The sequence below is a fragment of the Sodiomyces alcalophilus genome (genome assembly GCF_042370955.1).
Source record: "Sodiomyces alcalophilus JCM 7366 unplaced genomic scaffold ACRALscaffold_5, whole genome shotgun sequence".
NCBI lineage: Eukaryota > Fungi > Ascomycota > Sordariomycetes > Glomerellales > Plectosphaerellaceae > Sodiomyces > Sodiomyces alcalophilus.
In genome coordinates, this window is record NW_027263536.1 from 588,433 (window position 1) to 605,271 (window position 16,839).

At 55.7% G+C, this 16,839-nt stretch overlaps 7 protein-coding genes across 7 annotated transcripts; 3 read left to right on the plus strand and 4 right to left on the minus strand.

Annotated features, from left to right (window-relative positions):
• Nucleotides 1–439: 439 nt before the first annotated feature.
• Nucleotides 440–1,756, plus strand: ACRALDRAFT_1020016 (uncharacterized protein; the record flags this gene model as incomplete). The annotated part of the gene is made up of 3 exons (XM_071014744.1): nt 440–484; nt 572–1,624; nt 1,664–1,756. Coding segments are annotated over 3 exons (1,191 nt in total), but the record flags the coding sequence as incomplete, so codon positions are not given.
• Nucleotides 1,757–2,424: 668 nt separating this feature from the next.
• Nucleotides 2,425–5,049, minus strand: ACRALDRAFT_1011066 (uncharacterized protein; the record flags this gene model as incomplete). Its single annotated transcript, XM_071014718.1, has 4 exons — nt 2,425–3,717; nt 3,861–4,331; nt 4,392–4,874; nt 4,963–5,049. Coding segments are annotated over 4 exons (2,334 nt in total), but the record flags the coding sequence as incomplete, so codon positions are not given.
• Nucleotides 5,050–7,736: 2,687 nt separating this feature from the next.
• ACRALDRAFT_2028147 (uncharacterized protein) lies at nt 7,737–8,386 on the minus strand (the record flags this gene model as incomplete). The annotated part of the gene is made up of 2 exons (XM_071020515.1): nt 7,737–8,225; nt 8,267–8,386. The coding sequence occupies 2 exons, from the start codon at nt 8,384–8,386 to the stop codon at nt 7,737–7,739; spliced, it is 609 nt and encodes a 202-aa protein (XP_070873937.1).
• Nucleotides 8,387–8,872: 486 nt separating this feature from the next.
• On the plus strand, nt 8,873–10,102 carry ACRALDRAFT_2028148 (uncharacterized protein; the record flags this gene model as incomplete). Its single annotated transcript, XM_071020516.1, has 2 exons — nt 8,873–9,347; nt 9,444–10,102. The coding sequence occupies 2 exons, from the start codon at nt 8,873–8,875 to the stop codon at nt 10,100–10,102; spliced, it is 1,134 nt and encodes a 377-aa protein (XP_070873938.1).
• A 1,155-nt stretch (nt 10,103–11,257) lies between these two features.
• ACRALDRAFT_2028149 (uncharacterized protein) lies at nt 11,258–11,653 on the minus strand (the record flags this gene model as incomplete). Its single annotated transcript, XM_071020517.1, has 1 exon — nt 11,258–11,653. The coding sequence occupies one exon, from the start codon at nt 11,651–11,653 to the stop codon at nt 11,258–11,260; it is 396 nt and encodes a 131-aa protein (XP_070873939.1).
• A 1,329-nt stretch (nt 11,654–12,982) lies between these two features.
• Nucleotides 12,983–15,598, plus strand: ACRALDRAFT_2020290 (uncharacterized protein; the record flags this gene model as incomplete). Its single annotated transcript, XM_071020007.1, has 19 exons — nt 12,983–13,027; nt 13,107–13,185; nt 13,271–13,428; nt 13,497–13,591; nt 13,649–13,690; nt 13,926–13,970; nt 14,007–14,023; nt 14,077–14,093; nt 14,138–14,208; nt 14,234–14,259; nt 14,296–14,354; nt 14,385–14,598; nt 14,669–14,710; nt 14,829–14,955; nt 15,000–15,114; nt 15,218–15,278; nt 15,308–15,443; nt 15,475–15,494; nt 15,516–15,598. 19 exons carry the CDS (start codon nt 12,983–12,985, stop codon nt 15,596–15,598), a joined length of 1,452 nt encoding a protein of 483 aa, XP_070873940.1.
• On the minus strand, nt 15,054–16,798 carry ACRALDRAFT_1064676 (uncharacterized protein). Its single transcript, XM_071017021.1, has one exon. It carries the CDS (start codon nt 16,518–16,520, stop codon nt 15,699–15,701), a length of 822 nt encoding a protein of 273 aa, XP_070873941.1. The 5' UTR covers nt 16,521–16,798; the 3' UTR covers nt 15,054–15,698.
• Between the last annotated feature and the right edge of the window lie 41 nt (nt 16,799–16,839).

Consider the following 16,839-nt stretch of genomic DNA (forward strand, 5'->3'; position numbering starts at 1 on the left):
GAGCTTGGAGAAAGGAGGTCGAGGAGCGAAGGCTGCGATCTGGCTTCAAAATCCCCAAATTGTCAATGTGTCCAGAGGTCGGGGTGGAGCAGCAGCACGTGACTAGCCTAACTCCCAGGCCAATTACTTATCTCATTGGTTTGTCTGTTGAGGTGGAATCTTTGAGAAGCATTAGGTAATATAGACGCCCCACATCACTCCGCATTGTTCTGCGATGCGCTGTTTAAGTACTTCCGTAGATAAGGTACGTAGGTACTCAACGAAAACCTCATGAATCGGCCGGCCGCTCGTCATCTTCTGCATCGCGAGTTGACATACATCTCACAGGTCTCGAGGAATGCCTCCATGGTCTAATCTTCGGCGTAGATCCTTTCATCACAATGCACCTGCAGCTAGCATTATCCGAACAATGGCGACCAAGAACCCTCCTCCCCGAGAGCCCCTAGTCTTCGTCCTCGGCTCGACGGGCACGGGCAAGTCCGAGGTGCGTCTCCCTCCACCCCGTCACACCGAAATCCGCCCCCTATGCGGCGTCGCTCTGCAGACAGCTAGCTGAAGAGTCGTTTCCCAGCTCGCCGTAGAGCTAGCGACCAGGTTCAACGGCGAGGTAATCAACTCGGACGCCATGCAGCTCTACAAAGGTCTCCCCATCATCACCAACAAGATCACCCCCGCCGAACGCCGCGGCGTACCGCACCACCTCTTGGACCACATAGGCCTCGACGATCCCCCCTGGGTGGTCGACGACTTCAAGCGCGCAGCTACCCAAGTCATCCGCGACATACGCTCCCGCGGCCGCCTCCCCATCCTCGTCGGCGGGACACACTACTACACCAACGCCCTCCTATTCGACCAAGTCCTCGTGGAGGGCGAAAAGGAGGAACCCTCCTCGTCCTTCCCCATCCTCTCCGAACCCACCGACGTCATCCTCGCCAAGCTTCGCCAAGTCGACCCCGTCATGGCCGCCCGCTGGCACCCCAACGACCGCCGCAAGATCTCCCGCTCCCTCGAAATCTTCCTCAAATACGGCCGTCCCGCCTCGGAGATTTACGCCGAGCAGAAGCGCCGCAGGGAAACAGAAGACGGCGGGGACGTCTCGCCCTGGCAGAACCTACTGTTCTGGGTCCACACCGAGCCCGAAACCCTGAAACCCCGCCTCGACGGCCGCGTCGACAAGATGCTCGCCGCCGGCCTCCTCGACGAGACGCGCCAAATGTTCGAGCACGTCCGTCGCAACGAAGCCGCGGGGCAACCCGTCGATTTCACCCGGGGGATATGGCAATCCATCGGCTTCAAGGAACTCGAACCCTACCTCCGCGCTTCCTCCTCCTCCTCTCCTCCCGCCGACCCCACCGCCCTCGCATCTCTCCAGTCCTCCGGCCTCGAAGCCGTCAAGGTCTCCACGCGACAGTACGCGAAATACCAAACCCGCTGGATCCGCACCAAGGTGGTCCCCCTCCTGCAGGACCACCCGGGCGCCATGTCCCGCCTCTTCGTCCTCGACACCACCGACACATCGCGCTGGGCCGAACAGGTCGCCGACCCGGCCGCATCCATCACGCGGAGCTTCCTAGCCGGCGACCCCCTGCCGGAACCCGCGTCGGTTTCCCCCGCCGCGCGGTCCGTGCTCGAGGCCGTGGTGGCCGCCGCGTCGCCCGCGCAGCAAAACGCGCCGTGCCAGCGCACGTGCGAGCTGTGCGGCGTTACGTGCGTCACGGAGGATTCGTGGGAGAAGCACCTGAAGAGTCGGCGGCATGGCGTCATTGCGCGGCGGGTGAGGAGGAGGGCGCTCGTGCCGGTGGAGACGTCCGGTGAACAAGGGGGCGAGGAGAAGACGGAGGTTTCGGAACGGCGAAAAGCGCAGAGAAATGGGGATAGATCGCCAACCCCGGACATGGATCTGGGTTCAATAGATTTCACGTCGCCTGGCTGAATCAAGCATGAACCAATCCTCATGAGACCCGGTTGTTGAGTGAGCGGTTTCCTTCCATCTCGCTTTCAAGGTCAGGTGGGAGCTGGAGCGAGAGAATTCTTGACTTTTTGTCAACCCATAATATGCCAAAGTATTGTACATCGGGGAAATCAGGCAGCCCCTTTTCCAGACCCCCATCTATCGTGAAACCGAGCAGCGTATTGTGGATGTTTTCTTGGGAGGCCAAACGATGAAATCCGCCTGTGCAGCTGGGAGAGGACGTCCCGGTCTATACCCAGCCGAGCGCCTGAACAAAACCTCATTCTATCCTCCATGTTTTGATAGTCCCTCCAAACGACCGACGAAGATCCAACAACCCATTTTTGCACCCATACGCCGACGTATCGTCAAATTCCGAGAACACTCACTCCGTACGCATGTGCCGTTCTACTCCGCGAATCACCTGATTTACTCCTTTACCGTGCCCCTCGTCTGTCGTTATATACCCGCCCTCACCACGTCGAATGGGATGTCGGCGCTCCAAAGTTCCCCAACCCGCCAAACGCCAAGAACCCCGACGTCGCTTGCTGGTTGGCAGTCTGTCCCGATACCTGGTCCAGCGCGGAGCTCATGTCCGGCCACAGATCCCAGTCCGCGGGCGACGGGTCGAAGAAGCCGTTCAGGAAATCCATCTGCGTGTCTGGCGGGGGCGCACCGCCGCCGTTATGCGTGGGGACCACGTTCTCCGGCTGCGCCGTGCCAGTCCGACTGCTGAGAGTCGCCGCCAGCTCGGGCGGCAGGTGCGGCAGGACCTGCTGCAGCTTGGTGACGCACTGGGGTGTTTCGCACGGGCCGCCCATTTGGGCGAGGGCCTGCTCGCGGGCGGGCCAGGTCTTGAGGATGAGGGCGGCGAGCTGGAGGTGGGGTTTCTGGGTCATGGTGAGCAGTTCCTCGTGGTACTCGTAGGTCTTGTCGAAGAGGCGCCAGGCGCGGTCGGCCAAGCCGCCGGTCGGGGGCCGCTTGTGGAGCATGGTTGCGAGGTAGATGATGATGTCGAGCTGGCTGTGCATGGCGAAGAACCAGCGGTAGTTGCGGTCGTTGACCATGTCTGCGTAGGCCAGGTTGCTCTCCTCGCTGCAGAGGAAGATGCGGAAGATGTTGTCGTGGATGTTCTTGACTTCGGTGCCCCATTCGGGAATCTGGCGCATGGGGGTGATCATGCTGCGGAGCTTGGCGATGATGCCCGGACGGATGCAACTGGCAGCGACGTGAATGGGGCCTGCCGATGTGTCGAGGTACCGTTTCTCAATGTCGATGAGTCGAGCCTCGAGCGTATCTATCACGGCGTTCTGCGCTGTGAGGATTTCGATGGCGGCAGCGTATTCCGGGCTATTGGGGTCGGCGCCTTGGGTGTGGAAGATGGCCTCTTCCGTGTCGAACATGCGGTTGCGAGATATGAAGCGACCAATCTCGCAGAAAATGATGCAGAAGATCATTTCGGTCGGGCCCTCGCGGGGCTGGATCGGCTCGGTCGACCCGCGGAAAAGGTTCGAGTCGTCAATGTTGGTGGGGATTTCCGTGTCCCAACCCCACGGCAACAGCGTGTCTGCGAAGCCCGAAGTGACGGCGTGTTTGCAGTCCAGCATGATAATCTGCCACCAGACTCTCCTCCTCATCTCCGTTTCGAAGGGTGGCAGATTTAATCTTTTGCCGTCGCGGTGAAGTCCCATTTTGTAGGCGATACGGATCAAGACTCCGCTCAGCACCCACGCTGCATGGCGATCGTAGCGTCCTTGAAGCGAGAGCTGCATGAGCTGTTAGCAGTCGGCCAGAGAGGTAAAAAGAAAAGGAAGAGAAGAACGAAAAAAGAGGAAAAGAAAAAAAGAGGAAAAGAAAAAAAGAGGAAAAGAAAAGAAAAAAAAAACAGCGACGTGGATTCTCAACATACTAGGTAGAGCACTAAAGCCTGCAAGGTCACCATGTCATAGTGCTTCATGAAATTCACCCGGGTCAGGGCAGACTTGAGACCGGCGGTGAAGGTCTTGAGGGCTTCTTCCTTGGGCGTATCGAGCATCTGCCTGCACTCGGCATCGGATAGCGACACGGTACAGATGAGGTATATGGCGAATAGTAGGCATTGGGTGTTATTGGGGACGTTGCGATGGTTGGCGGCGGCTTCGATGACGAGAGGCTGAAGGGACGGAACGTGGACCAGCTTGGTGAGGGGGTTGATCCTCTCGAGGAAGACCTGCCACAGGCGGAAGACCTGAACGGGGGAGGGAGCGACGTCTTCGAGTTCGATGGCGGAGAAATCGTTGAGGAGGAGATCGACATTGTCATCCGGGGTGACGGCACTGGAGCTCAGGGGGCTCTGTTCCTCGACGGCCTCGGCGTCCACTATGGCACGCATGGCTTGGAGCTGCGAGAAGCATTTGTTAGAAACAAACAACCGAACGAGGGGGGAAGGGAGATGATTTACATTCTCGTGAATGGTACGCCACACGATGCTGTCGACAAAGGTAACACTCCCGTCCTGGACTACGAGCTTGCCGGGACGTTTCAGGCTCCCCGAGGGGTCTTCGTCGTGGTGGGATGCCGAGGGAGTTTGCATGCCGGTGCAAGCGGAGGAGTGCGGGGTGGGCACATTAGAGGATAGGGTGGTCTGGGGATTTTGGGGGCTGGGAGCAACGGGGTGAAGGCCGGGTAGATTGGCGAGAGGAACGGAGGCGGACGATGACGGGAGGGTGTAGGCGGCGGGAGCGGCGGTCGAAGCGACGGTCGAGGCGACGGAGGGGGCGTTAGGTGAATCGGCGTGGTTGCTCGGAAGAGGAGGGAGCGGGCCGGCCGAGGCATACTGTTTCAACAGGGCTTCGCAGCGGGCGAGCCTCTCCTGGAGGTCCTGGTTCGGGCGCCTTCTCTTTCGAACGGGGGCCGGGGTTGATGGCGTACAAGGGACGTTGGCCTGGGACGAGAGGGGGCCGGTTAGCGATGTGGCGTCGCAGGGCGGGCGGCGGCAACGCCACCACATTTGACTGTGCTAGGCAACTCACCTTGATACAGTTGGAGCAGGGCATGTTCCTGTCGCATTTGATCTTTCGATGCTGGCAGAGGACGCATGCCAATATCCTGGGGGGTTTGACATGTGGCTGTTGTTGCGTTTGTTGCGGTTGCTGTGGCTGCTGCGGCTGTCGCTGCGGTATTTGCTGGCCGGGCAATTGGCCAACGGCTGAAGGTTTAGGGCTCATGATTGGGAGCGTGGCGACGGTGGCGGGGACATCGCCAGAACGTCAAGCGGCGGGTTTACGATTGCTGGCCGGGGCGAAGGATGCGACGGCGGGTTGGTCAGCCGGCAGTCGGATGGACGAGCTCGATCTCCAATGTTTCTTTAATCGACTTGTAGAGTATTCGGCGATGAACTGGAATAGGAAAGAGAAGGGAGAAGCAAAAAGTGCTGCCGAGTCGAGGATGATGTGGGAGGGCAAGAGAATGCGAAGCGGCGTGGAATTGTGGCGAACCGAAAATACCGGGAGAGGTCCAGTCCGGTGAGATGTTAGACCCGTCTCGTGAGAATTACTGACTAATGTGTCCCCTGTTAGTCTCTTGCCAATTACGTTGAATTGGTTCTGGGTTTCTGTGTTTCTGGGTTTCTAGGGTTTCAACAAAGAGAAGCACAACGATTCACTATATGTGGGACAATTGGCTGCTGCCTGGACGATGACAGCAAGGAAATGAGGGACACGTAAGATGGCGGACTTCTGAGGTGTGAAAGAAAGGAAGGAAGAAAAAGACAGGACAGGGCCGGGAGACGAATACCGAATTGGATATCCCGGGCAATCAATCACCTACCTATCGCGATCAATAATGCCACCCAACAATGTGGCTATGCAAATCGAAGTCGACTATTGAACAATGCGAGGGCGCATCCAACAGGCGAAGCAAGACGATCCGAATCCTCCCGCGGAGAGCCCAAGTTGCGAGATAGGCAACAGGGCACAGGGGTGGGGGAAGAAACCCCAGCGATAATCAATCAGGCCGGCGGAGGCGGAGGTAACAAAGGCCGACGGGCGCCAATTCGAGCTCGCCTCTAAGTTACTCGCTGTAGCAAAAGTCGAGCGGCTTCTTGGCAGCAGGTCGTCGGTTCCTTGGGGATGTACGAATGGTGAAGGTGCGTGAGTTGGGAGAATAGTAGGACCAGAGGATGCCGTATAACGGTACCCTGCCAAGCCTTACTAATCAGAAAGCGGTGTCCGTCTCCACTTATACATACAACGTAGATCGGAGAAATATACGATGCAGGCCTGGCTGACGATACCCATCTTGATACTGATAAGGGCCTGTTCGTACTTATTTGTAGTTGGTATTTACGAGGCATGCATGAGTTGTTCAGAGGGAATACGACTTGTTTTCATGACTTGAAACGGACAACTTGGTATCCGCAGGCGGTCAAAGTGCAAAGGAACGCATGTGGTAGGTGTACGTTGTATGTGTTGTACTTCGTACGTTGTACAACGTACTCAGTAATCCATACCTAGATTCACTTCCACCAATCATAACATTGTATGCATCGTACCTTCGTACTCGTATATATTCGCATTCGGCTTGAGACCGAGTCGGAGCACGCAATTGTCTGCCTCCGGGTCGGTCATTCGGGCCACAGATGCCGATCCTGGTGACCCGGGAGAATTTCACCATCTTCTTTGCAAGAGGGAGTCCATTCGTTTTGTATGAATAATTTAATTCAACAGAGAAAAGAACAACACATTCAGTCTGAGCATCTTTACATGTAAACACGACACCGCTTTCTCTAGACGGTCGTCGTAGCCTTGATGACCGTTGGAATGCCTCTACAAGCCATTATCCGTTCGTCATGTCTTCATCGCCTGTCAACCTCCAGCCAGCTGAAGCCTTGCTGTTTTTCGAACCAAACGACCAACCGGATCTCCCTCCAGCTGGAGAACATGACGGCACCCTTCCTCTGCCACGAGCATCGCGTCCGCCGTTCTCTCTTCGAACCGGCTTCCTTTCTTCTGGCCTATTCTCTGCCGTCCCGGCTTAGAGCAAACGCCGTCTGCGGCCCATTCCCGCCATAATTCTCCGTCAGTATACCTCCACTGCCGTGACCGCTCCGCCGCAAACTCCGCAAAATCTCCGCAGACCTCGACGACAACTTCGTCCAGCGGTGCTCCCTCGGCCTAACCACGTAAGAAGGTCGGGGTCGGTGACCACCGCTGACCACCCACCCACTGACTACATGCGTGTCCCACGACAGCTCGCGCTCGAGTCACACGTCCGTGGACCGTCGGTGCCGACAAGAATAATTGATATTTCCGGCCATCTACACCTCGCTTACCTTGGATGGCTTTGACAGTGAGCTCAACTGTCGGTAGGTATACAGGTAACAGGGCAGCAGAGTCGGGGCACGGGGCTGATAACTGCCTCAATGAGAACTTGGAAGCATTCCGTAGTGGATTCTTGCCTTGACCGACCTTTGTTTTACCATCTTGACCACGAAGTCGATTTCAGTACCGGCGTTGTGTTAGGTATGCATTATAAAGTGAAAGACTTTGGTTCTGTAGGTTTATACCATAGCTGCAACTCGATGTCTCTCCAAGAACTCACCTGAGAAGGGCAGCCACATCATCAACGCATATATCACATTTCTCAGCACCAAATGATAGTCCGTGTCGATAAACCTGGATTTCCATTCCAATCTACCACCTCTCAAGTCTGTCCTATCACGTCAGCCAGCAGACAAAGGGACAAGAACACTCACCTCATCCCACCACAGGAGGAATTTCTCTTGGTCCCAAGCCAAACATCCACTTTAATACCCATTATACCGAGGATCCCTCCCGACAAACGCAGGCTGAAAAGTCTGAGCCGGCCGAATAGGCCTCGGATGATGCAACTGAGTCTGTGGCGCCGTCGCGGCCCGTCCCAACGGCGAAGAGACAACGCCGCCAGGTCGAGCCGTATGCTGGGACGGAATGTGAGCCGGCGCCGCTGGATGCATCTCGAAATCGATGACGGTGCTGTCGTCGTCGTCGTCGTCTTCGTTGTTACCTTGATTGCGGCGCCGTCGGCTGCGCCGGTTGTTATTGTTGCGCCGGTTGCGGCTTCCAGAGCCACTTCGGCTGCGGCTCCGGCGAGGTCTCTTTTCGGTGTTCATCATCTTGTAGCCGCAGGATATAATGTAACATGCGAAGATGATGCCATTCAACGTCAATAGGACTATGAAGCCTATGCGGAACTGCTCGCAGTCCATGGACCGCCGTGCGAGAGGGGCCATCTGAATCGGATACTCTTTGTGTTCCTGGGTTGTGTTAGCAGTTGGAAGGGAGCGGAGCGACGCACCGAAATACTCTGGTTGACTGAGATATCTCTCTGAGACTTCTCAATTTGTATATCTGACTTTGGTTGTTGTTGTTTTGGTGATGCTGGACGGAAAGACGAGAAGGAAGACAGGCTGGACATGGTGATCTTATAGCCATCTGCTCAAGGGGACCACCCGAAATAGAGAAACAACCCATTGTCAGCCTAAACCAAAGACATTGCCATCTCAAAATATATCCTTTGAGTGAAAACAATGAACATGGCATAAAGAACAGCCCCTTGAACCCAAGACGAGGGGACTGTCCTGTGTCGGTGTACCTGTTCCGAGGCCCGGTGTATCGGTGTGCAGAGACATCACTACAGTTCACCGAGCAATGCCCCTGAACCGTCGCCTCTCACGGCAGGTGCGTAATGTTAAGAATGCTCAACCACAGCAACCGCGCGCACTTTCCTTATGGTCCTGCCCTTTCAAAATAATCTCTCCAAGCCCAGGCAGTCGACTTCAAAAACTCCTCCCTTTCTACTCTTTGACCATCCTATCCTTTACCAAACATCCGTCTCAGAATTAGATCTCCCCTTTATCATCTTACAAAGGATCTTCGCGCACGATATAGGAGGCTTGTCATTATGCCCGTCCTATCCACTCTCAGTGGCACCGGGGCGCGCGTGACATCTATTCCCAGTATTATCACGTTTACCAACCTTCCCATCCCGTCGCCCACATCGTCTGGTATCCAGGCATCCCCAACCCTCATCCTCTCTTTGGCCGTCTCTTCCGACGCCACAAGCCCACCTGAAAATGGCGAGTCTGAGTCCTCTCCCAATTTCATCGCCGCATACATAGTGCTCTTTACCATCCCCGCCATCTTCATTACCATTGCAGTCATAGTGCACATCCGGGAGCGGCGCGCCGAAAAGGCCTACAATCCCGACGTCGAGCTGGCCGAGTTCCGCCCGCACTGGTTCCCCTGGCTCAGCGCCGTTCGCGAGACCGAAGGCCAGTTCCCGGGCCAAGGCCAGGTGGACACCAGGGCCCCATCCCCCAACCGCCGCCGCCCTGCCGCCGAAACCGGAAGATGGAAGTGGAAAGTCAAAGACAAAGGTAAGCAGGCAGAACAGCCCGATACCTCCTCCCCCCTGCCACCAAACCGACCTAGCAATATTAGATGGACTAATCCTCTGGATATCGTCGGCACAGTCAACTCCGACACAACCTACCGCGGCCCGCCCGAAACCGCCGAGGAATGGCAAGAGTTCCTTCGCAGGGGAAACCCCTGGGTCGACAACACGAGGCCAAGAGCCCAGACGCAGCCCGCCACCACACCCAAAAAAATAGGCGAGTCGTCCAGGTCGCGCACCCGTTCCGAGCCGCCGACATTCTCCGTGCCGCTCCCGCCGACCAAGTTCAAGAACCGCGCCCCGTCCGAGCCAAACGCCTACGCCCACCTTCAGCTCGCCCTGCCCCCGCGCCCGTCGACGCCGCAGTCGTCCCGACGGCCCCCGCGCCAATCCAAGTCGTCGTCGTCGCCGTCGCTGCACGACCGGTCCGCCAAGTCGGCGGTCACGTCGCCATCTCGCGCGCAGTCGGCTGGCGAAAAGTCGACTGGGAATCGCAAGCGCCGGCACCGCGCCAAGTTGGCCCCCGTCCCGCCCAACACGCCCACCACGCCTAGAGCCGCTTCTCCCGGCCCTGGTGGCGAACAAGGCCCCCGCGAGCAGTTGTTACAGGGCATCACGATTCCATATAAACTTGTTCTCGTCGTCGGGTCGGAAAATGAGGACCGTGATGAGAACGACCAAGTCGCGCAGAAGACGCGTGATAGGAAAGGTAAGGGCAAGGAGGTTGCGGCCCTCTAAAGGCTTTGACAGGTCTAGAGGAGGCTTGAGTGGCATAAGCCCATGTCGTGAATAAAAAGGGGAAATAGGCCGCCATGGATGGGTCACGAGTCGGGAGGCGGAAAATGTGGTGGTCTTTGACTGCGAGAGTGGGATCTTGATCTGTTGATGCATGCCCTTGAGAGTCACCAAGATAGAGCCCGCAAAAAGGGATGAGCCGTTGTAATTCTTTGGTCGCGCTGTTTTCGCGGATCATGGTCGACGGATGCAAGCGAATTCAGGGTGGCTGGCTAGGCCAAAGCCTGCGTGTATGTTAGGAAAGAGTTCCTGGTAAAGGGACTGAGGCTGATGAGCTGTTGGGTTGATGTTAGCAGTCGTGTCGCTGGCATGGAGCATTGGCCAACAAGTCACAGGGTAGTAGCTAAGAGATATGTATCCCAGTAGCAAGCAAAATCTCGAGAAGAACGAAAAAGTGGCCAACGAGAAATAGAGACCCATCACGGCAAGTCTTTGATTGCTGTTGGTCTCATAGACCTCTTCCTGGTTTCCCCTTCCCCCTTCCCTCGCGACTATACAGGAAATTCAGGAAACCCTACGGCTTCAGTCTCTAGTTGATGCGCCGGTGCCTTGGCCAGGGCTCTGTGCGGCGGCGTGTGTGTAATACTCCCAAGGTCCAAGCGTGCGGTACCCTGCGAAATTGTTCCCAGATCAGGGCAACTAGCGCCCGGTTCGTCGCGATGCCCAATGCGATGCCTCTTACCGTGATTACTCCCAGTAGTGTCCCGAAATAGCGTGAGGACAGCTGTATTGAATCGGCCTGCCGTCGGCCTTGTCTTTGCACCTAGGTTCCGTCCGTAAACTCCCATCGCCCGCCGTGTTCCCAGACGCCGCAAAACGCCAAGTGCTAAAAAAATACACCCAAAGATCTGCCTTGTTCGCTCTCGGTGATGCTGGGCTTGGTACCACAAGTATATGGAGCACAGCAATAAAATACTAAGGCGGAGAGAATTGTATACGACGAGAAGGATTCGAATCAGATCGAGTCCGCTGCGCGAATAGAATGTAGCGCATGTGGTGGATAGCCCAAGCCGAGGGCCGAGTAATATTATCGATTATCCGCGTGTACGACAGGGCGAGGTGAGTGATGCGTGCATGACCAGGTTGCGACGTGGCCACCTAGTCCTTGTCACCCCAGATAGGGGCGTTGAGTGATTTGCTGACGCCGAAGCCGACACCGACAGCGACGCCGACGATAAAAAGGATGATGAGAACCTTGGCGATGATGCGGTTACGCTTGCTGAGATTGGCGAAGAAGTTGCAGGCATAGCGGCTCCGCTTGGCCGTCTTGGCCTTCTGCTTCCAGTGCTTCTTGCCAGGCCAGACCGTCGGGCAGTCTGGCTTATCGAGGGCCGCCGACTTGCGACGGCCATAGGGTTCCGAGGTAGTGGAGACCATGGCTTCGATGTCGGTGTCGAAAGGGTTTTCGGCGTGATGAAACGGTGTGGTGGACAGGCTGCTGTTGCGGCGCAATTCCAAGGTCTTTTCGGGGCTCTCGTCAAAGGACATGGCCATGGTGGCGGGCTTGGGAGCCGCAAGAAGATGGTTCATCTCTTGGGCCGGCGGAGGAGTCCCCCTTCCTTCTGTAGCCATAGTCGCCATCGGTAGGGACAGGGTCGATCACCAGACAGGAGGAACAGAGTGTGGATAGAAGGTAAGAATACAGCGGGGAGGGGCAGAGGCGTTGGGATTGGACCGAGATAAATGGAAGTGAGGAGTCGAGTGTTGGAATGTTTGGTGACCCAAAGCGGCAATGAGGCTGAGGTTGACGAAACCCGTTTTCTACAATCTCTCGTGGGGCGCGACCCTGAACGGACCGAAAAGTGTAGCGAAAACAGTGAGAATGTCGTAGGACTGCAGCCAAAAGAAGCGAGTTAGCTTGATATGTCTCGGAACCGAACTTTACGAGAAAAGAACACGGGGAAAATCGGTGGTAAGACGGCGATCTGCTAGGCGAACTGAGTGCGATTTAACGCAAGAGGGCCAAGGGGTAATGGGCCATTAAGCGACGGTGTGCGTCGTATAGGAACAAGGTTGAGTTAGACAAGATGGATAGGAATGCACGAAGCAAGTGTCGGATCTATGTCAGACCTTTGTCGACGCTATCGCGATAGATTACGCAAGTCAGGCGCGATGTCGAGAGGTGACGGCTTCAGTGACGACTTGGCGTCAGCGCGGGAGGCGGGAGGACGTCAGATTATGCCACTCGAAATTGATGGAACCAGCCCACGAATGGCAAAAGACAAGGGACAACAAGAAGCGGCCGAAAAGGCGTCCGTCCACAGGTCAGATGATGGCGTCTGGCGGCGACGAAGATTGGTATATTATTATGTCGTGCGTGATTCCAAGGCGAGAAGATTGCGAAGTAGATAAAATAGGGGCGTGGACTCGTTCCGTTTCGATGTAAGCGGACGCGGTGTTAACGAGCTGCGGAAGATGGACTCTCGGTGATGGCGAAGAGTTAATGAAGAGAAGTTGAGGCTTAGCGATCTGCCCAGCCAGGAAGACGAGGGGGTAAATTGACCCGCGCTGGGTGGTGCAGTTGCGAGGTGATCGTGTCAAATGCAAACCACACACGGGCAAGGCTGGGAGAAGAAAAGATGGGGAGAAAAGGTTAAGGACGAAGGGAAGGGGAAGGGGGGAAAGGAAAGGGGAGCAGATGAAGAGGAATACATTATAGGCAAAAGGGGACCGAGACGGGAGAACAGGGGAAGGGGGGACCCAGCCGGTGACGATGCGATGGGAGTACGGACCTCCGTGCCACAAAGTACCCAGTACAACGTATTATGTTGTAATTACTGTTACATATGTACATACTTCAAAAGGTAGGGCCAAGGAAAGAAAATGCCCATGTTCATGCCCGGTCCCGCCTCATCTTGTCCCTTTTCAGTCCGTTCAGGTCTAGCTGGTCGCCCCCTGCCGCTTTTCTCCTGAAATTGCGCTGGATCTGGATCTGTGTCCGTGGCAGGGCTGGTTCAAGGCACAGGTGGAGATGCTGCTTAAGCTTAAAAGTACCTATGCGGGTACAAGGTACAGCACAGTACAACGTACAGCGTACACTACCTAGGTAGGTAGTGTACAACGTACTTCGTAGTACTTCATAGACCTAGGCTGCCTTTCTCGCCCACCGAGCTTGGCGACCCTCGACAACGAAATTTGCGCTAGCAATTGAGATGGCGCGAAGCTCTGCCTCTCATCACGGTATCGAGGGGATAATTCACCTGGTGAAGTTGTATATAGTTGTACATAGCAGGACGGACGGTGGGGAGCTGTCAGGGGCACGATGCAAGGTGCAGGAAGAACCGACCTCTGATTGGCTTTGTACAACTGGAGGCTAAGTTGGGTCGATCTGGTCTAGCTTTGTACCCACCCAAGGTACCGTTGCGTTACTCGGTACCTAGGTAGACATAAATTGTTCCGCAACACTTGGCTCGGCGACTTCCTTTATGATAGGTAACAGCTCCCGGCTATTATTGGTTTTATGGTCTTTCTGGAAAAAACCAGCCATAGAATGAACGCCGGCCCCCGGCGCTTCTTTCCGAAATCTGGCTTGTCCGATAATGACTAGGTGATATGCCGCTGATTGGATGTATATTATACATGGGTATGATTATCGCGCGCCAACTCCTGTATATACATATGTAATTCGCTAATAAAGACAGGTCTTTTCCCTTTTCCTCCTAATTAACCAGAGACTTCTTTTATAATATCAGGATGGACGGGTAAAGCTCTTCGCCCACTCCCTCCCTGGAAGAATACGACATGAATGCAGACTTTCTTAGGATAGCCGAGGACTGAAGCATGCATATCTGAACGACTTATGCAGGGCCCCGTCTCAACACGTTTACGTGACTTGTCCTGTCTTCAGCCTCTACTTTGAGGTAGGTACCACGTATTAATCGTGGCGCCCGGCACGACGCAACGTGGCGCCTGAAAAGCAGAGACCATTACTTTTGTACGTTGTACACTACAACGACGTACCCACTGCATACATGGCAGCTTGCGCTTGGTATTGATACTCGTTTCTCCGCTCTCCGCTCTCAGCTCTCAATTCCCCAATGCCCCCGCCCGTGCACGTGGCTGAAAACATGTGAGAAAGAAGGATGCCAATTCTCCAAAAGGTATCGCACTCGCCACACCAACACTGGGCTGCTGAGATAGGGGTCTGCGGGTTGCCGCCGAACTCGGTGCCAACTCGGGCCAGTTCCTACTTGAGGTTGCATCCGTTTTCCCTCCACTCAAATAGCCCAAGCCTCATAGGAACTCCGTCCAATGGAAACACCTCTGTGAGGCGAAAACCCACACGGGCCAGGAAGATACTCGATTTTCATCCACCATACAAACCAGAAGTACAACGTACAAGGCCAACACCGCGTCACATAGAGGAGAAATTCAATTGAGACGAAGAAAACGGAACCGTTCTTTGCTCGACTCGTTTTCCCCCACAAGACCACTACACCGTGCCGTCTCTCTACCTAGCTCCGCTTTGCACTGCCTGTCTAACCCCTGATTTCTGGTGGTGGACGATAGTGGTGGACGGCATCTTGCCATGTCACGAGTTGCTCAGCACTTGTTATCGCTAGCAGAGGACCACCAATGACAGGATTCCTAACCAGGTAGCGGTGTTTTTACCCCTCTAACTTCTCTCTTCAAGTTACTAGTCTCTTTTGGAGAAGGTGGTGATGGATAGTTGTCCACCATGCCGCATGCCATGGCGGGGATGTTGCCCGACGAGCTACCAATTGCTACATTACAAACCAAGTCGGTGCTATTAGACTGAGTCGCTGTACAACGTACCTACATACATACCTACGTTGGTGATCGGAAGCTGCCGCTATTGATCATGGCCGTCTCTCCCCAGTGTGGGGGTGCAGCCCAAACATCTGGGCCACCCCTCCTTCTCCGGATCCAGCTTGCATACAACGTACAACGTATCAGCGCGCCTCACCCCGAATTTCAGTTTCTACCTGGACTATGTGTTAATAAACAGGAAGGATATTGTCGGCTCTATCGCCATAATTCCTCCAAAGAAAATTGATATTCAGGCACAGCGAACATAGTCCATAGTGCCCCTTGTAGGATGAGACGGCCTTGTGGCTGTTTTACCTTGCACTAAGATATCAGGCCAAGAGCGTTCGCAGTGCATAATCAATACGTGTCTTTGTTTAGCAACGGCTGAGCAATGGGCACATTCCTCGCACAGGATCATGCTCTCTTCTTTGCGCCATTCCAAGCTCGGTACCTGGAAGTCCAGACGACCTATTATCCCTGGAAACGATCCAAACATCCCGTTATGCATTGTTCTGTTCGTTCTGCCACCAGCCTGCCACGACGAGGGAGCCCAAACCACAATTTGGTGACGAGACGGGCTTCTGAGCTTGCCGCGACCGCCACCATACAGAAGACGTGGCCTCCACTACATCTCGGACAGCCGTTGCCATGCGGGAGTCTGGATCGTGAGTCCCGACACTCTACCTCGCGGATACGCCTGTCCTTCGTTATTGCTATCAGAATTCGCCAGACGCCGCCCGGGGAACGGCGCGCTCCGGAGCTGCGTATGCTAGCCAGCCACTCCATTATGAGAGACGCCAAATAGCTCGCTGACGCTCAACCTCTGCCCCGACATTGGCCCCATCGTATGGCTCTGCGCTTGCGCAGCCCCTCCCACCGCCTGCACCTGCCCATGTTGTTGAACTTGCGTAGCACCCGGCTCCCCGGCGGCAGCCTCTTCATGACCTGTGCGCACCAGCCGGATAGTTTCCTGCACCATCACGGCGTTGGCCATCCGCGTCTCGTTGTTGTCGGCGTGGATCCATACGCCGACAACGCGGCCGTCGTCGGAGGCCTGATCGTCCCCGCTTGCCCCTTGCGTTGCGTGGCGGTGGCTGTCGTCGCTATTGGGTTCCATGTTGAAGATGTAGATCTCGTCCATGACCTCGAAGTGGCCGACGCTGCCGAGGTCCAGGATCATGTTCTCTAGTCCCCTGCGGTTGAGGACAAAGATGCAGGCGCCGGGTGGTGTCGGGGCCGTGGGGTCGGCTGAGGGGTGGCCGGGCTGCAACAGGCAGAGAAAGTAGGTGCCTTCGATACCGGCGCGTTCCCAGGAGGAGGTGGAGGGGTTGAAGGAGTAGACGACGGCGTTGGCGGCGATGCTGAGGATGGAGTGGATGGACGGTAGGTAACGTTGGAGGACGGAGAGGTTGAGTTCAGTGTTTGTGCGATTAATCAAGGCGGGATTTGGTGGTGGGAGCTGGCTCTGCCGGTTATCGAGGAGGTGTTGTTGATGGGTGGCATCCGAATCATAGTCGGAGATTTGACCTTGGCGGTACGAGTTGGAGGGCTGGCGCCCGTGGGTTCGCTTGCGCGGTGTTGGGCCGCCCATTGCAGTGTCCCAGAACTACCCTATCCTGTTATTTGTGCGATGATGCGGGCGAGGAAAAGTAAAATCGAGTGCCGCGACTGCTGATGGAGCTGCGATGTGTTTAATCCAGCAACGTCGGCGCACCTGTGGTACGGCCTTAGCTATCTGGTTTTGCTGAGGTCGATATTGGCCGAAGCGGAAAGTTCTTGATAAAAAGTCGCCTGTCTATATATTCAAGTCAAGACGTGGTCGCAGCGAATCGTGTCCAAGGTTGGGGTGAGTCTCGATGTTTGTCGAACGTTGCACAGTTGAAGGAAGACGTACCTATACGGCGTGGTGC

Coding starts and splice junctions, on each gene's coding strand:
- ACRALDRAFT_1064676 (XM_071017021.1), bottom strand. CDS start 16,520: ATGGGCGGCCCAACACCGCGCAAGCGAACCCACGGGCGCCAGCCCTCC.